Source organism: Cavia porcellus, unplaced genomic scaffold (assembly GCF_034190915.1).
Source record: "Cavia porcellus strain 051 isolate PalLab524CR breed Dunkin Hartley unplaced genomic scaffold, mCavPor4.1 scaffold_28, whole genome shotgun sequence".
Lineage (NCBI taxonomy): Eukaryota > Metazoa > Chordata > Mammalia > Rodentia > Caviidae > Cavia > Cavia porcellus.
Genome location: NW_026947511.1, coordinates 19,887,294 through 19,906,454, shown reverse-complemented (window position 1 = coordinate 19,906,454; position 19,161 = coordinate 19,887,294). Strand labels below are relative to the sequence as shown.

The window sequence follows — 19,161 nt, the reverse complement described above, 5'->3', positions numbered from 1 at the left end:
GTTCTAAATCCTAGCCCCTAAATTCAAATCTTATAAACTCAGATTCTTTAACAAAGAATTTATAGACTTTAAGTTACTTTCTTTGTCACTGCCTTGATCCTAGGTCTTTTTTTCTTCTTCTTTTTTTTTTTTTTTTTTTTTTTTTTTTTTTTTTTTTTTTGTGGTACTGGGGATCAAACTCATGACCTTGCACTTACCAGGCAGGCACTTACTTAAGCCACTGAGCTAAATCCCCAGCCCCGATCCTAGGTCTTAACAAGTTAGTTAATTCTTTCTTGTGTTACTTAGTGTTCCAACAATCATTTAACCATAACTTGAGAAGGAAACAGTTAAATTGTGATTGAAAAGAATTCTTACTAAGTTCTTAATAATTTGTAAGGAATATAACAACAGTGATTGCCAGTGTTTGCTACTGAAAATTTCACACTGCAAAGTCAGTGACAAAGTCAGACACATGAGTATGGCCCAGACAGAGGCTCTATGATTGTAACTTTTATATCACCTCTCTAATCTGAGTTTCACAAAAATTGTCATGCATGAACCAGTGAAATATTTCATGAAACCCATATATCTTAATTTTACAAAGCACTTTTTGATGTACTAAGACTAGTCATAGAAAATTGAGATAGATGGGAAATTCTCATGGATGAAATTCAATCTCCTAAATGAAATCACGGGAAGACTTTTTATTTTGTTTTAATGCCAAATATAGAGAGCATACCTGAGTACTATCTACCAAATTATAAACCTGCTGATTTACATCCTTATACTTAGAAGCACTATAGACATTCAGAGCAGACTTTATTAAGCATGTTAGATAAACTCAGACTTCAAATAGCAAACTCTCTGCATCTTAAGCTTCTGTGCCTTTTGAGAATGACATTTATTGTTGTTATAGAAAAGAAAATGTAACTTGGGCACAAATATGTTTCTTTTTTTACCAGTTTCATTTTGGAAATTTCCTAAAAAATTAATATGAAAATGTTGTATTTTTTTCCTCTTAATCTTTCTGAAATCTGACCATTATCTCAATCCAGATGCCATTTCTCTCTCTCTCTCTCTCTCACACACACACACACACACACACACAAATAATAATAATAGTAATTACAGCTATAGTTCGTTCAATGGCAGCGCATTATGGTAGGTGCATTAACCATCCTTGACCTGGATAATTGGATAATTCTGGTCATGTTTTTATTCAGCCTTTCCAAAGGACCCTTATGATTCTATAGAATTATAACAGATACATAATTGTTCTTCTGCTTTGTTGATACTTTCCTAAAGATGAGATTTGTATTGCTTTGTGTTATTTGGATCAGAAGAATAAAAATTATTTGAGGAAAAAATAAAGTGGGAATTTATTTGAATTTGATTGAGAATAAAAAGCTAAAGAAGCTTTCAGAAGCCTTTGGACATCAGATAATTGGGATTGAGGATAAGAATCTAGAAGAGCTAGAGAGTAAGATTTTCTTTCTTGTCCAGACTGGGGAAAGGGAATCAGGCAAAGAACAGAGTTGACCTAAAAGAGCAAACAGAAGATAATCTGCGCATTTGTTGGCCTTATAGTTAGAGAAGGACAGACCCAGCCATCTCAAAGTCTAGCCAAGTTGAGTCCTATGTACACAATAAGGAAGAGAAATTCTCCAAAAGAAAATAAGGGGGACACTGACAAATTAAAAGGGGAATGGATATGGTGGCTGTTGACTATAACTAAAGCAAAAATAAGGACACACACTCCAAATAGCCCCTGTGACATTGAAATTTCTATCATAAAGACTTTACAAGAAAAGTAGCACAAGACAATTCAAGTTTATATGATATGATTCCATTTGTATAAAATATCCAGCATAACAAAGCCATAGAGGCAAAAAAAAAAAAAAAAAAAGTCAGTAGTTGCCAGGAGTTATAGAAAGGAAGGAGTTAATGAAGAAAAACCAGCACCAGCAGATAACGGGATGGTGAGATAGTCCAGATTGGTAGTGCTGTATGTCTTGCAATGGCACTTGTCTGGTGAGGCTGGTTGCCCAATTTTTTTAATATTCTAAGAACTAGTCAGCAATATACTATGTAAAAGTGAATATTTTAAAATAAAAAAGAGAACAAGAATTTTATTTCAGATAAAATTTTAGCACGGCAAATGCTCAAAAAGAAAGGAAAAACTACAGTGGGAAACAGATACAGGGCCACAACTTGCCATGACTTTGTCTGAATACTATTTCTAAGTAGTCCCAGTGCTACATATCTCTTCTGCCATTGTAAAGTAAATACATTTCTGTATCTATAGCTATGTCTATCCATCTATGGCATATATACGGCTTGTGAGATAATTTAAAAGGTGTGTTTCTCAAGACTCTGAGATCTTTAAAAAGAGTATCCATTTCAACTGCAGATAGTAACCTTTGGACCAGTGTGAGCATACTCTGGGCCAGAAGCCACACCTATGTGAGCAGCCAGTGTTCCCTGAGTCATCCTACACTGCCAGGTCCTTGCAGTTTGGAATCAAATTGGTAGCATAACTCTTTAGAAACCACACTCCTAAAATCTGAACCTTCCTCTGTAAGTTTGGCTTTCAGAGAGAACTGTTGGTGAAGATTTGAATATAGGTGTTCAGCTGTTCACTTAGCTGTAAGAATGTTGACACTGGTGTTAACCTGTTTTTTCTTTCTTGTTTTTGTTTGGGCTCCAGAAATATTACCAGGTAGACAGTTTAACGAAAAGAAACTTGAATGTCATGTCATAATCCACCAACTTTAATTTTTTGTTTCTGATATTGAACTTGTCAACCAGATAAACTATTTTATTGTAATTGTGGGCAAAATAGAATAAGAATAGAGAAATTCTTTGGTAAATATATATGCCATGTTAGATTGTTATATGGCATCACCATCAGTTTTATGTGCTCAAGGGTCTTTTCTTACTTTTCTCTCATTGTTTAGACAAAATACCTGACACCTAAAGTGAAGCAAGGGAAGGTTTATTTCTTACAGTTTTGGAGGTTTCAGTCCATGCTCAGCTGGCTCCAAGGCTGGGTGGTGTGGTGGGGCAGCCATTCATGGCCACCACAAACAGCAAGTATGAACAGAGCAAAAGAGATGAAAGCACATCTTCTTCCTGCCCTTACACTGATGCCAGCTCCATCCTGGGCAGGTCCAGTGTTCACACCACCAATCCCAGTGCTAGGCAATGAACCAATCACAAATGCTAGATCCAGCTGTGTACATGATTGCATAAGGCTTTGCAGGGTCACCTAGACACAAGCTATACAGGTCTTAATTTACTAATTCTCAGCTGTAAGTCAAAAAAGACCACAAAAGGCCAAATTATGGATAAGTAAGATAGTAATATAGATATTTACAATGTTGACCCTAAACTAAGCTGTTAAATCATGTTTGTATATTTGGTTTGTTACATCTTATTTTTAAAATATATTTACATTTATTCTTTTAAGTACTATAATGTAATTCCAAAATTTCCTAAACATTTGGTTAAATACAACTGCATTCTGAAAAAAATGTATTTAAAGAGAAGATATTGTAGGAAGAAAAATATCTTTTGTGATATTTATGTTTTGCAATAAAAATTTTAGAAATTATATCTCATAGTTGAGAAATACATTTTTCTAGACAACACATGTAAGCTATTTTTACTAATAAATTTAAAATGCAATATGCACATTCTTTTGCTTTCATTCAAATTATTTGATTGTTTAGGCACATATCAGAGAAGCACACATTCACACAAGTGAAATATGTCTGTATGAGTATATGCTGTTATGAATATATGTATTTTAAGTATAAAAATACAATGTCTTTTTAAAAAATTCAAGGGAGGAAGCCTATCAGATAAGCTGTTAATTAAATTCTGCTTTGAATTTTAATCATATAATTCTGCAAATTATTGTTCCTTTCTTTGTTCTAAATAATAACATTCATGTATATTTGAAGCTGTTCAAAATCAAAGCAAATTTCTTCCCAAGTTGATACTATTTCAAATGCTTACTTTTCTATGAAAATATTATCTTTATTTAAAATGTGATACTTGGGAGCTGTTAAAGTTAAATGTATTTTCCTTATATCTTCATAGCATCTAGTAAAATGTTTTACTCATTGTAGGCATTCAGTAAGTGATTGATGACTAAATAAATGTACTTAAGTGCTTAAATTTCTATGAGTTAAACCCACAGTCTTAACTACTAACTATAGGGTATTAATCATGACCTAAACTCATTTTTAATTAGGAAGTATAATTAATATATTGTATTCAAATTATGAATTTTTAAATACTGGTGTTATTTTCTATCAATATCTACATTGAGGTATTATAAAAATTATTATATGTAAGCACATCTTTGGACATATATCCTTAGTACCATAGAAAAAGATTGGTTCTAGAAACCTGCAGATAAACATTTTACTTCTTATTTTGCAGAATGGTTTCACACCGTTGTATATGGCTGCCCAGGAAAACCACCTGGAAGTTGTCAAGTTTCTTCTTGACAATGGTGCCAGCCAAAGCCTAGCCACAGAGGTAAGACCCTTTGCTTTCTCCTATGACTGAGTTTACATGGGTATTAGGTACTTTTTAAACCTGGAGTTGAGAATTTTTTCCACTAGGATTTCAACTGTAATTTTATATTAATGTATTATGATTTTCTGAGTTTTTATAAAAGTCATTAGAAATCTATTTTTAATCTTTAAAAATCTTCCATTGCCTAGATACCTTTTTTGCACATGTCTGCTTCTACATTATAATTATGCTGTTATTTTAATATTTAGTAAGTCACTCAAGAATATTTTTGTTTTTAACCTCAAAAGGAACCATTGTTTTTGAAATATTTTTTCAATTAAATATTAATTGTAGCTCTATTTTTTCCAAATCTAACTTAACCTAGTTAGTACGATCGAGTTGGTATATTTCTAAAGCTAGCTAAGTAGATTTAATTGATAGTGCTAGATAAAACTTATACATTTTAAGTACCGAATAAAAGTAGTGAATTATTTGAAAAAGAATTCTACAATCTTAAAAAGAGAAATTGCTTCAAAATAAAAAACTACCAAAGTCTTGCCATTATTACTGTAATTTGTTCTTTAATCTAAACTTTGTGTAACACCACCATTACTGCTAAGTATGTCACTAGAAATCTAATGCCAATTGGGGCTGGGGATTTAGCTCAGCTACATAAGCGCCTGCCTTGCAAGCAGGCAGTTGTGAGTTCAATCCCCGCTACTGATAAAAAGGAAAAAGACCAAAAAAAAAAAAAAAAGAAATCTAATGCCAATAATAAGGACCAATGTTTTGAGTATTCTTTATGTTTAACAAAACAGTGAATTCCAACATATACACAATTATCTTGTGAAAATACCATTCCTCTTGCAAGTTGATGTGCTTCCTGAATGGCAGGGGAGATGGCAATAGAAGAATCACATATAACCTCACTCAGCTTTTCAGATTGTACCTTCCATAGAAACCAACAAATAAATGAAACTGATATTGTTCATACCGAGAGAAACACAAATAGCCATGAATATAGAAAATACTCTCATCTCTAGTCACAAAGAAATAAGAACTCGTTAATCAAATAAAAAGATCCGATCTTTTGCACATGGAATAAAAAAATTGACAAGAAGAGGAAATCAGGACCTCTCTATAATATTGATGAAATTGACACTTAGTTCCAATACTTTTATAGAACACTTAAAAATAACTATCAAAATTAATATTTACATTGTTTATTACTGAGAATTTATATTATATACATCAGTGCTGAGAATTTATATTATATACATCAGAGGAAAAGGAAAAAAAATTAGTATATAAAAATATTCATTAGTGTAATTAGTACTAATTTTTAAACCCAAGCAGAACCTAAACATGTACTCATGAGGAATCTATTTAATAAATATTGGCATATGTATTCAGTAAGATTCTATGCAACATTATTTAAAATAATGCAAGACTATATGTACTTTGTGTTCTATAATTATGTAAAATTATATTTGTCTGTATACAATAAAGTAGCCAGGCCTGGTGGCATATACCTGTAATCCCAGCCCTTGGGAGGCTGAGACAAGAGTATTGCTAGAAATTCAAGGTCAGCCTGGGAAACAAAGTGAATTTCAGCCTGAATTCATGGTGAGACCCTGTCTCAAAAAGACAAAACAAACAACAAAGCAATAAAAACCAAAATAAATAAAGTCAAGTTTTGTATGATCACATATCATGTTTTCTTATTGGTCAGAGAAGCAATAATATTTCATGTAGATTTGTTTGGTTTGGTTTGGTTTTTTAAGATGGCCTCTCACTATGCAGTTCAGGCTACTCTTGAGCTCACTTTGTAGTTCAGGTTGTTCTCAAATGCAAATGATCTTTCTGCCTCAGCCTCCCAAGTGCTGAGATTACAGACATGCACTACCATGCCTGGTTTCATATAGGTCTTTCTTAAAACAGCAGTGACTGTGGTTCATTAATTTCTTATACTGTTGTGACCTCAGACATCCCCCAGGCAGAGTAATAAATCAGATAGGTGCACATCTCATCTTTAAAATTTCAATGACAGTTTTTACATCAGATTCAAATGCCTTTGAAAATTCTGCCTGAATCTATACTAAAGTGTTAATGTTTTGCTAAAATTGTATGTATACTAAAATAATGGCATCTTGGAAAATTTTTCTTTTTATATAGTACTTTCAGATATTTTCAAAATGTTTAAATGTTTCCCTTTAGTGTATAAGTATTACTTATCAACAGAAAAAATTTTTTTTCATTGCTAAGGATCCAACTTAGAGCCTCAAAACCCGTGTACTTAACACAGATATCTGTTTTGTTTTGCTTTTTGCTTTGTGAATACACACACACACACACACACACACACACACACATCTTGTCACATGTGTGGCTATTTGAATATGTTGTTAGCTTTAATAACCCTAAATAAAATCAATGCTCGGCCACTGGTTGCCTTCTTATTTGTTAATGGTATCCAAAATTTGCAGGATGGCTTCACACCATTGGCAGTAGCTTTGCAACAAGGTCATGACCAAGTAGTTTCACTTCTGCTAGAAAATGACACGAAAGGAAAAGTGCGTCTTCCAGCTCTTCACATTGCTGCCCGAAAAGATGACACGAAAGCCGCTGCCCTGCTGCTGCAGAACGACAACAATGCAGACGTGGAGTCAAAGGTGAGACAGGCAGGACACGAGCCTTTCATGCATCGATCCTAAGTTAGGTGACCAATTTCTAAGGATGCCTGGTCTCCCTCTTGGCAAGCTTATCCCAAATCTCAGCTCCACTGAGAGAAAAGAAAACCTGTAACCCAGCTAGCTAAGGGCACCCACACCCTGACATGGAAATCAGCTGGCAGTGCTGCAGATGCTTCCCTGCAGTGCTAAAAGGGAGAAACTGATTCACATGCAACTGATAGTTTCCTTCCTTTTAACGTTGTGGTCGGAATGTGTCTAACACTGCAACTCAGGCATGAAGGTGAAAAGTTACAAAATGCTAAAGACAGTACGCAGAGTGGAACCTCTGGTTTGTATTAAGGTGACAGGCAGTGTGCCAAGTGCAGATTAGCTGTGGAAAGCATGCCAGAAGTGAGGGAGCTGCAGCCCAAAATGCCCATTGTCTTTACATGTCTCACCTGGAAGTCTTGTGAAGGAGATGCGGCAATTGGACTAGGTTGTCGTGCAGCCTTCGTTCAGTCTAGCTGTCTGTGCCTGTGTGCTTCTGTCACAGCTTTCCTCTCCATCACTAGCCTCATCACTTAGCTTTGTGCAACTCATGTCACCAACAGTGAACTAACCGTTCATTTTTTCCTCCTCTTTGCTTCCAAATGTGTTAACCTAGATGGTGGTGAATAGAACAACAGAGGTATATATATATGTATATATATATGAATATGTATATGTATAATCTAGATCTGCATCATCATTGCCCATTACTTAGTGCTGCTGCCTCATTTCCTTCCCTCCTTCTTTGCATCGCCTTCTCTAGGCTAGATTCCTGCTTTCTGCCCTGTCCCTCAAAGGAGCATGTGCTAGAGCAGACAGTAGTTTGATTACCAGGGCTTTCTGCAGCTGAACCTGGTGTTTGAAAGAAGTTTGAGGACTCCTTGAACCTTAAGGGTATTGCAGTAGACTTGTGAGAGATGAAGTGTTTCGACACATTAGATGCTTATCAGCAGTACCAAAAGCTGCAGACAACCCTGTCATTCTACTCCCCCAGGACTGATTCTTAAGGGTTCTGCATGACACTTACCCTCTGTGGTGTCAGCAAAAGGAAAAGTTACTTCCCAAGGTGCCAGTAGGAGCCACCATCCCCCACCAAGAGTCAGTGAGACAGCTAGCATGGCTAAGAGGCTTGCTAACAATTTAGAAATGCATCTAGTTCCTATAAGGTTTCAATCTTTGGGGACTAAGTGAATCGCTGCATGTTTAAAATTTTTTAAGGAAGTAAAATGACCATGGTATAAAAATATGCAAAAAGGTATAATTGAATAGGCATTTGCTAATAAAGAAATTAACTTGTGGATTCTTCATGGAATACAATCACCCATTATATAAAATCAATTTTGTGGTAATACCTGTAGGCCTCAAAATTGCCTTATTCCTTGAAATTGATATTTATTGTAGGTTAATTTGAATTTATATTGAATATGTAAAACTAACTGAACTTGGATAGAGTGTCAATGGCCAATTCTAACAGTCCTAACAAGTCCTAAAACAAGCTCTTTGTGGGCTATAAAGATTTTTCTTGTCATCCTTACTGAAACTTCTTAAATGCTGGTTTCTACATAGTTACCATACTGGATTGCTAAGATGGATCAGTCTCTACCCTGGGATCGCTGCTGGCTGGTCCTATGCCTCTGACCAAGGGGTTTATTAGAAACCCTGTGAGCATTTGGCACTGATAGAAACCTAGCACAGAATGAAATGTGAATCTCAGCATATTTTGCTTCCTCTTTTATATCTGGGCAGGGCTATGATATTAACCTGTCAGACGAGGAGCTGGCAGGAATCAACTGAATCTCTGCTGTGTTCTTCTCTTCACAGAGTGGCTTCACTCCGCTCCACATAGCTGCTCACTATGGAAATATTAACGTAGCCACATTGCTGTTAAACCGAGCGGCTGCTGTGGACTTCACTGCACGGGTAAGAACTCACCAGTGCACATCGCTTTTGATCGGTGATGTTTGACATTGCTTTCTCAGTCTGAGAGGAGGGTGGGACAGATGCTGCCAAAGGTGTTTCTAGTCAGTGAATGCTATGGTTTTCTATTTGTCTTGTGCATTTTCCTGCTTTTACACTGTGATTATTTCCTAGCAGGAGAAGTAAACCAAAACCAGGGGAGCTGGGTAAAGAACAAATGTATGTGTAGAAAATGTAGTTCATACTATGTAGAGTGACACACCCCTGTAATCCCAGCACTTGGGAGGCTGAGGCAAGAAGATCATTACAAGTTTGAGACCAGCCTGGGCTACAAAGTGAGCCCAAGACCAGTTGCATAGGCAGACCCTATCTCAAAAGACCAAACAAAAATGTAGTTCACATCACCATGGCAACGAACTGCACATGGTTCCTCAAGTTGAAATTTCTGAGACTGTTAGAAATGGTTCAAATGGGACTTAGAGTTCTCCAGAGATATCCAGTAGGAATGATACTACAGACAGGGACATTTTTACAGTAGGAACGTTCTGGATTACCCAAATAAGTCCCATATTTCTAAACCTTCAGTATCTTTTTATCTCTTACCAATTTTCATAATGAATAACAAGATTGTACAACCTGAGTAAGCTCATGTTCATGGAGAGAAAGCTAAGTGACGTCACCACTGGACAACAACTTGGTCATCTGAAGTCAGTATTACTGCTCTGAAGGTAAAACGTGACTGACTGCTGAGCTGATCATCAGAAATGCTGCTGAAAAATAAAACTGGGGAAAAATCCTATTTGCATGTTTCCAAAGCATGTAAGGTTGGAAGGAGGATGGGGCACCAGCTCAGAGTACAGATTCAGACTCCAGATTTCACATTTTGGTTCTAAACTTTTTTTTCTTTATTTCTTTGCATTTCCTCATTTATAAGATGGATGAATAGGAATGATGACTTTAAATAATAGCCATAATAAAGTAATCTCACTTCTAATAGGAAGACAAATGTTAATTATTCCTGTTTTGCAGAAGAGGAAACTGAGGCTTAGAGATATATAGCTGCTGCAGGATCCCAGAGCTTGCAGGTCGGAAGAGGCAGGACTTCAGGCATGAGGCTGTTAATCACTCCAGTATGTGGTTCATCTCCCTTCAGCAGGGTGAAAGAGTTTCTTGTTTTGCTGTTGTAATTTATTAGTTCTATAAAAATTAATAGGAGTTCAGATTGTACTAATATAAAGGCTATTTCCTGCCCTATTGCGTCCATTTACCCACAGCCTATCTCAATTCGAATGACTTTAGAGTGCCTATCAATTGTTTTCACTCTGGAGCTCTGTTCTTTCTGCACTGACTGCATCTTGATGTGGCAGACCTGAGGTCTTTTGTGACTCTTTGAAGGACAAACTTAAGCACTCCTTAAGCCCAGGATAAACAGGGCACGTCATTGTGAACACAAGAGTTCATTTCAAGATGCATTCTTCTGGTTTTATTTCTGTAATTCACTATATAATAAAAACCTCATTTACTTACATCTTCTAATAGAACATCGAAAATCCATATCAGAGTAGTGTGTAAAGTTTGTCTTTGTGCCATTGTTCAGAAGTTTCCTGATACTGTTGAAAACAGGATTGAGGGTATGCTTAAGCAAATCACAAGCACAAATTGCAAAATTTAAGGCTCCATCCAGCAATTCCAAGACACCCATTAACATTAAGACAGTGACTGTGGTAATTCTAAAAGTTGCTTGTTTATTGATTAAAAATCAATGGAGACCTCAGTCCCCAACAGTTAACCTTGCCTGACTCCCCATATGCAATTGAAAGTAGTCACACTTGCTTTTGTTTAAAATATGTTGAAGTGCAGATTTTACCCTGATTTTACCCTGAGTCATTCCTAAATAATGAGGCTCCATTGCATTCCAAGCGGCAAAGCTGTGGTGGAATTTGATTATACTTAGAGGAGCTGTTGGTCTTGTTTACCCTCTGCAGCCTCTGAATCTGCTTTGAGATTGATGACTTGCCTCTGGGTGTCTAAGAACTCTCCAGAAATAGCTTGTCCATATTCAGTGTCAAACCTCTAGTAACTTTACTACTAATCATCCAGGATTTATACTCTCATAATATAAAGGCATCTCCCTACACCTCAGTGAAGTCTTTCTCAGTCACAGTTCCCTTGGGAATGTAGCAGATGAAACTTAGGTGCCATGGAACGCAGATGGGATTAAGTTCTGTCTGCTCAGAATAATTCAGGGATACCTATTAAGCCTCATTACTGAGAACCAGTGACAAATGGTAACCATACATCACAGACCTCAGTACTAGGCTTAGGCAAAGACATAGAAAATTTTTAATGGTGAATAAAAAAGGTGATTGGAAGAAAGAGCAACAGCAATCTTTGTCTCTGGGCTGTGATTTCTGTTTTCTAATGGTGACAGGGTCCAGGAGGGAATGGAAGATTGAGAGGAAAGTCAGAAAACAGTCTTGCAGTTCTCTGCAGCATGTGGACTGGGGAGTGACCCAGAGAGGGGCGACATGCTAGCAGTGAGAGCTGGTGAAGGGAAGGAGGACACTTCTGGAGTCATTTCCTGCCTGCAGATGTTCATTTCCAAACCAGATAAGAAGCAAAAACAAATGCAGTGTGACTAAAGGGAGGGCACAGTAGACCAGATTGCTCTCTACCTTCTTTGTAGTGCTTAACTAATTTATGTGGCAATAAAGCAAATCCCAGCCAATCGTGAATGTTATACCCACCTGGAGCAATTATGGCAATGAATTTGTAGCATACTTACCTGTTTTTTTAAACACTTTTTTCTTAGATTTTTATTCCAGTATCAGTTGGTTTTTGCATTTTGATCTTGCTTTCTCTGCATAAAATAATCCCGTCGGCATCTTCTAACATTTCCTTCCAGATTATCCATGGAGACAACTCCCTCAGCCTCCTGGGGCCACGGAAGGGAGCTAATGCAGTCAACTGCTGAATGCTGCAATGCGGTGTCAGCAGTCTTCAGTCTTCTGAATCTGTGTGTGACCTTTGCTTTCTTAGCAAATCCCGCTAGCTCTCTTGGGGAAGAAAATGTAACAAAGTCACCCCAGAGCCACGACTGATCATCATTCCAGTGAGGAGCATTTATGCACTGGTGCAACTAAAAGCAAATTACATTATGTGGATACGTACAAATTTCCTTTTATTGATTGAAAATGATAACTTTTTCATCTGGCTAAGAGTTTTTTCATCAAATATAATGAGCCGCCTAACCTAATCCTGTCCCTTGTGACTGACCTTTCTCTTGTAAATTATTATTCATTTCCCCCTTTTGAGAAGAAAATTGAATCAAGCATCCATCTGTTAATCTTGTACTTTTTGTCTTGACCCCAGAAGAATGAGAGATTTGGGTTTGCAAAAGCATTTCAGGTACTTTATAGATTAAAATATGCAGAGTAAGGCTCACAAGAAAGAAACTAAAAAGGTGTTTCAAGCAGCTGGGATGAGCCAGGGAATAACACTGCAGGAGAAATGCAGGCCTTAAAACCTTTGATAAAATTCATAAAAGTGAAAGCAAGGATTATGTAGTTTTCATCTCTTGACAAAGGAAATCTTAGTTTTCTGTAAGAGACCATCTTTTATGTGAAATAGCTCAAACATGATTTTTAGCACATGAACACTCCTAACACTCCTAGGAACAGAGAGCTAACAGTATCTTGTCATATCACAGAACCTCGAGTATACTGCTCCATGCTGCCTGCAGGCACTAGATTTCCATGTGGTTAGGCTCCTTATTGGGCCAGGTGCAAGCCTGTGCCACGTCCCTGGCTTTGTGATCCTCTGGTTGTGCATGTTAGCATTTGGTGTATATGTTATGGATCTATGGTTGGTTAACACACCCACTGATGACCTTTCTCAAATATCAGCTGTTTTGACAAGGTTTTAACAGGTGCTGAACCACACTTGAAACTCCATTTAACCATACTAAAGTGACTAAGGTAGTTTAATTTTGGAGTAAAGTGAAAGCAATGTATTTTTTTTTTTTGTTTTTTTATATATATATACTGAAGCTACTTAACCTATAAGTGGAAAAATAGAAGTGTCAGATTTAGGTTTTGCCCAAATAGAAGAGCAACATGGCACAGCATACACATGAGCGAAACAGTGTCTGTGAACTAACATTACCAAAGATTTCACTCCTTCCTTCCTTCCTTCCTTCCCTTTCTTTACTCCCTCCCTTCCCTACTATCTCTCTCTCTTTTCTTGTTTTTTTTTGGGGGGGAGGAAGGGAAGGTGGTATTGGGACTTGAATGCAGGGCCTCTGAACTCTACTACATCGTCAGCACTTTTTTTTTTTTAAGATAGATACTCACTAAGTTGTCTGGACAGGGTTTGAACTTAAGATCCTCTTGCCTCAGCCTCCCAGAGTGCACTACCATGAGTAACTCAGAGATTATTTTTCTAAATTTTATTCAAAGTAGCAGTATTTATAGTGTCTCCTATGAGCTGGCCCTGAAGAGTCATACTTAAGTAACCTGAATACTCTACTGTCAGTACTTATTGCCAATACCAGAGTACTCCATACTCTGATAGTCCTTACTCTACTAATTTGTTCAAGTGCCAGAGTACTCGCAATGTTCGTAATAACACAACCATGATGCACAACTAAAGGTAGGCTATAATGCCAAACCGGACTTCTCTAAAGACTTAGAGACTGCTGAGGGAGTTCAAAGCAGAAAGGCAAGGCTGGAGAATGAGTGCTGAATAGCCCTGAAGTCCGCAGGCCATGACCCTTTCCTCACTACCGCGTTGACACCTTCCCAAAGCTCCCAGAAAGCCCCGTGTCGCATTCTTGCTTCCCATAGGGGAACCCTTTACACCACACCCCTCCTGGCCAGAATCAGGCCTTTTAACTACCTCTGGGCCCCAGCAAAGAGGGAAACCATTGCCTCTACACCTGTGCTACCTTTATTCGGGAGCCACTCACCTAATTTTAATTGAGATTAAAATTCATGTCTTTCTTCCCAAAAGCATTTCAGATGCTCAGTGCATGCACATTGAGGGGCTACTGTATTAAGTGGCACAAATACATAATATCTCCATCATCTAGGAGGGTTCTTTTGAGCAAAACTGGTGACACTTTCCACTCTCACACTGGACCTCAAATATCAGGTTATTTTTGTGGTATCATCCATTCTGCTCACACTATTTACTAAGCCCTTTGAAGACCCCAGTGCCTTAGTCACCTGCTTTCCAGCTGGTTCCCAGGTGCTCACCCACTACCTGGCCCTGTGCTAATGAATATAGCAAAAACTTAATCCTCTCAGCCTGCTAGTATGAGACTTGGTATCCCAGAACATTTCTTCCCATCTGGATCTTTTTATAGAGAGTTAAGCATTTATTCCAGAAAACCATCCTTTGCTGTTCTGTAAAGCAAAAAGGCAGGACCTTTGATATTTGTGCCAGACAGCTTTTTACCTGCCTGTCACAAGAAGGTACCCTTGACCTAACAATGGAGTCACCAGAATGTTCAGTTCTAGTTTACTTGCCAGCTTCCTGAGAAAGAGAAAACATCAAGAATCTCCTGTGAGAAAATTAGGTTGCTTAGCAATGATTTCCTTCCTGTATTCTGCAGGTGAAATGTAATGATTCTGTAAGTTATAATTATTTACTAAGTCCCAACCTCTTCGTTAGGCATTTAACACTTCACATTTCAAGAGCAGACCACGAGCTGAAGTAAAAATGTCGTGAAATATATTTACAGCTCCTCTCCACATCCTGCTCTTTGTCTCACAAGACTGAATTCCTCCATGTCACACCTGTATCTTACACATACTGGAATCCCTGGAGTATGGCCAGCACTGGGAGGGACTTCATATTTATGAAACTCAAGAGTAGATGAAAGTATCACTTTGAGGTCTCCTTGCCTGTTACTCCTGAAACCCAGCTCCAGTGCAAGCTTGCTTCCTCAGACCATAGTCTTCTCCCCAGTCCATCAAATTCTATTGCTTCAGCCAAACCTTCTCTGGGGTTAAGGGCTGCTTCTCAAAGTGCCATCAGATCCCTTGAGGGAGATGGAAATTGCTAAGATTAAAGTGAAATTTGAAGCCTGTGCACCAAACCTGGATATTGAAGTCAGGTGCTGAGGACAAGTTTATTTGAGTAGGAGGAGTCCTGTGAGTCTTGTGGATAACCTTGGAAGACAAGCCTAGAACACAGGGCTGCTTCCTCAGAGCTGCTGCCAAGCCTTGTTCAGTTCAGGATATTTGAACCAAGGCCTCTGGCTCAGAACCCTAAAGACCCAGTCAAGGTGACCTTCAGAGGTGCTGGGAAGGACATCAGAGTGTACACTTTAATAAGAGCTTTCCAAAGGCACAGGGCTCCTGAAGACCGCTTTGGTTTGTGTAGTGGTACCTTTGCCAGCACGTTTTCCCCTCATTACCCAATTCTTTTTTAAAATAAAAGAAAAAACACTCACAATACTCCTGTTCTACTTTTTTTTTTTAATTTTATTTAAGGAGAAAAGAAAAAAAGAAAAAAAAAGCAGAGAAAGGGTACAAGTTATACAGATTTACAGATAAAAAAAAAATAAACAATAGGAAATCACTAGTTAATGGATTACATATTGTCATCCTAGAAATAATTGTTCAAGTCACAAAATTAAAGCTTGTAAAGTGGACATTCCAACATGTGCTTAACTTTTTATAAACCAAGTGTGCATGCAAAGATATTTTATGCATGCAAGGACATTTCTTTGAACTACTACATATTTTTAAGGTAGGTTTATCTCCTAATACAGGATCAACTAGATTAAAGATAAGGACTTTACAAAATGGGACATATCAACCTCCTCTTGAATGAAAATGGGAATGTAGAAGTGTTAGCAAAGGAATGTGAGTTAAGGAAAGTAGCCATGTGGCTACTGCATTAACCATGCTCTTGTTGCCATAGTAATATTAGTAACTTGGGAAGAATGAACCCAATTTGCAAGACAGATAGAAGAGAGGCAAATATATATTCCCTTGTATAGATTTGCTCTTATAAGTGTGCCAAGCCACCTCAATCCTACCTTTTCCACTTAGTTCTAAGTAAAGGAAAACCTCTCATAGATATTGTTTTAAAGATGCATGTTTTTCCTAAATACATGTGTACAATTGAACTTCATTACCATCTTCCCGTGTGATATCTGTGTTGTTCCTAAAATTTCTAATGACAGTAGTAGCATGGAGCAAGGAGAAAAATACACACTGGATTCCTGGGGACTTGTCCTGGCTGTGTCATTGGTCATGGACATGGTTCACAGAAAATGCTTTTATCTTCTGGTTTGTGATCTTCTTAACAGAGAGAGAGAGAGAGAGAGAGAGAGAGAGAGAGAGAGAGAGAGAGACAGACAGAGAAAGAGCGAGATCAATAAAAGACTTTTCCCATCTGCTCCATGACTTGTCTGCCAGTGACAGAGGTAGCCTTCAGCTTCTTTTCCATCTCGCTCAATAGACAATAGGTACAGTACAGTGGCAAAGTCATTCATGTTGAATCCAGACAAGTGGAATCCCCCCTGGGCTTTAGCTTACTCTGTGTATTCTTGGCAATGCTTCAACTTGATCATCTATAAGTTGGGCCTCGTGGAAGTCACATATGGTGACTGCAGCACTCTGAAGACTGAGGTAGGAGGATTTCTGTGAGTTCGAGTCCAGCCTGGGCTGCATAGTGAGATCAAAGCTAGCCTGAACTACATAGTGAGACCCTGTCTTTGAAGGAATGAATGTCCTGGTAGTAGTACCTAACTCGCAACATCAAGACAACTAAATGAAATAATCCATGTGTGTGCAACCAACATCACACAAGCAGGAGCTGCAGATAAATTTATAGTTGCTGCTATTGCTGCTTTCACAGGAGAGAACCCATGCTTTGTAAAACGCATTCTCCTTATAGTCTGATAGATACACAGGCAACAGTGTGGTAGGTGACATCAGGACAGCTTTCAATGGGCTTCTGAAGGTAATCAGAAGTGTCCCTCCCCAGAATATTTGGGTTCCATTGTTTGTAGTGGTGTTTTTAGCTGAAAGCCAGCCTTTAAGAAGTGATAAAGGTAACAGTGCTTGAGACACAACCCCAATATGAAAAAAAAATTTACAGGAATTGGAAGGAACCCATTTCTTTACTCTTCCTCCTTGAATATATGCCCTGCTTCCTGCAGTGCTGCTATAGAATTCTTGCTCTGAGAACATTTTTAAATGACCTGAATAAATCCTATTTGGAAATTCTGTGAAGTAAAATTCTATTAAGGTAGGAGTTAGCAGAGCTCACGTTGTTCATTTGCACTTTAGAAGAGAATTATTCATTAGCTGTACAATTTTCATTCTCTCCAGTGAAAGCAAAAGGCAGCATGGGGCTGCCGTGCCCCGGACTGACCCTCAGCTACACACGCCAGCACGTGCGACTCTCCTTGTCCCTAGACGGGGCATCGGTAACAGCTCAGATGCTCCCTGAACCCCTCCTTGAACACTACAGGCTCTCCTATGGCAATAAAAAGCATATGCCTGCTCTTCTCTGGTGGTTTAAAGAGTATGCAGGACTGGTAAAGGGGCATCTAGAGGGATGACATTAGGGTTTTGAAGGACTAGATCGGTACCCAAATACATGCCGGCTCTTCCATAACTCAAACAAGAGTTTCCAAGAAAACAAGTTCAGGCAGGAGATCAGTATAGACTAACATAGTTGAACAATATATTGAACAATATATTGAAAAGCTGCACCATGGTGGAAACAGAGAGCCTAGAATCAATCAGCTCCAAAAAATGATGCTGGTGTTGGGAGCGAAGTTCAGTAGTAGAGCGCATAGTTAATATGCATAGTTCAAAGTCCAGCGCCAAAAACAAACAAACTAGAAATCAGTGGTGAAATCAGCCCAGAACTAATACCAACCTGAGCTGAGGGATTGGCCTTGAACTTGCAGATGACAGGGAATCATTCCAGATCTTGGAATGGTGAAGTGGAAGAAGTAGTGTTTAATAAACACTATCTATGAGACACTGAGGAGTAATGGCTCTGAGTTGTGAGCACTGGTGGACTCCGGTCACACGGGTAGCAGCCCTGTGGTTGAGGAGGTGCAGGTCCAGCCCCTGGCATGATGCTCCTGTCTGTCTCAATGACAAATGAAGAGCTGTGCAGAGCCATGTTGCTGTGAGCTGTCCTTAGAACATTCAAAAGTCTACACAGCATTTTTGGTTGCACCATGGCTGAGCCTCCCTCACAGGGTGCACAGGATCGTCCCATACAAATAACAGTGTCCCAGCCCAAATGCTGGTTACACCGCCACTGAGACAAGCTGCTGGATTAGACACCTCCTTGTGGCCAAGTGGAGTTGGTGGGATGTGTCAGAAAGGACCCAGAAGTTCATAATCAGGGCCGCTGAGCACTGCCCCCTGCAATCCACATTATTTGGTTCTCACTCCAGAGATTTTCAAAAGAGGCAGAAAAAGCTTATACAAGATTCAAACCAGCTTAAGTAATAGCTTTCCTTAATCACTGAAAAAGCACAAAGTTTTGCATACTTTGTGTCATTTGTTCCTCACCTTAATTCTGAGGTGTATGGTTTCCATTGTAAAACAGAAAGCAGGAAGTTAAATGATTTGTGCAAAGCTGTATAGCTCTCCAGTAGTGTAACCTGCAGTAAGAATAGGAACATAAGCCATAAAAAATGTTTTAAAAACTGTATCCAGGCCATGTAGTTCATAAAAATATCCTGACATTAGACACAATGTGTACTTGAACAATAAATTTAATATAGAGCATCCCAAGAACTTGGACTATTTGGCAATTAATTGTATACCAGGACCAGGGTTACAAAATGGACTTAATACATTTTTAATCTTCGTTAAGCATGCTTTGACATCATCTCATGATACTGAGAAACTCGGTGATCTTACAACAGAGATACATAATGTACATTTCTGGTAAAAAATACAGGGCAGGTTTGTACTACACATGTATTTCCCAATACTTTATAGATTCCAGCCTCTTAGGAAATGTCTCT

At 38.2% G+C, this 19,161-nt stretch overlaps 1 protein-coding gene across 6 annotated transcripts in view; it reads left to right on the top strand.

Annotated features, from left to right (window-relative positions):
• The window catches only part of Ank3 (ankyrin 3), a 635,468-nt gene that overhangs the window by 424,110 nt on the left and 192,197 nt on the right, over positions 1 to 19,161 (top strand). For 5 of the 6 annotated variants that reach the window (XM_013156636.3, XM_013156637.3, XM_063239288.1 and 2 more), the window contains 3 exons: positions 4,432 to 4,530; positions 6,996 to 7,181; positions 9,051 to 9,149. In XM_013156636.3, coding sequence (XP_013012090.1) covers positions 4,432 to 4,530; positions 6,996 to 7,181; positions 9,051 to 9,149 — 384 coding nt within the window. Of the gene's footprint in view, positions 1 to 4,431; positions 4,531 to 6,995; positions 7,182 to 7,845; positions 7,870 to 9,050; positions 9,150 to 19,161 lie in introns of all 6 variants that reach the window. The other variant, XM_063239289.1, reaches the window with a different exon arrangement.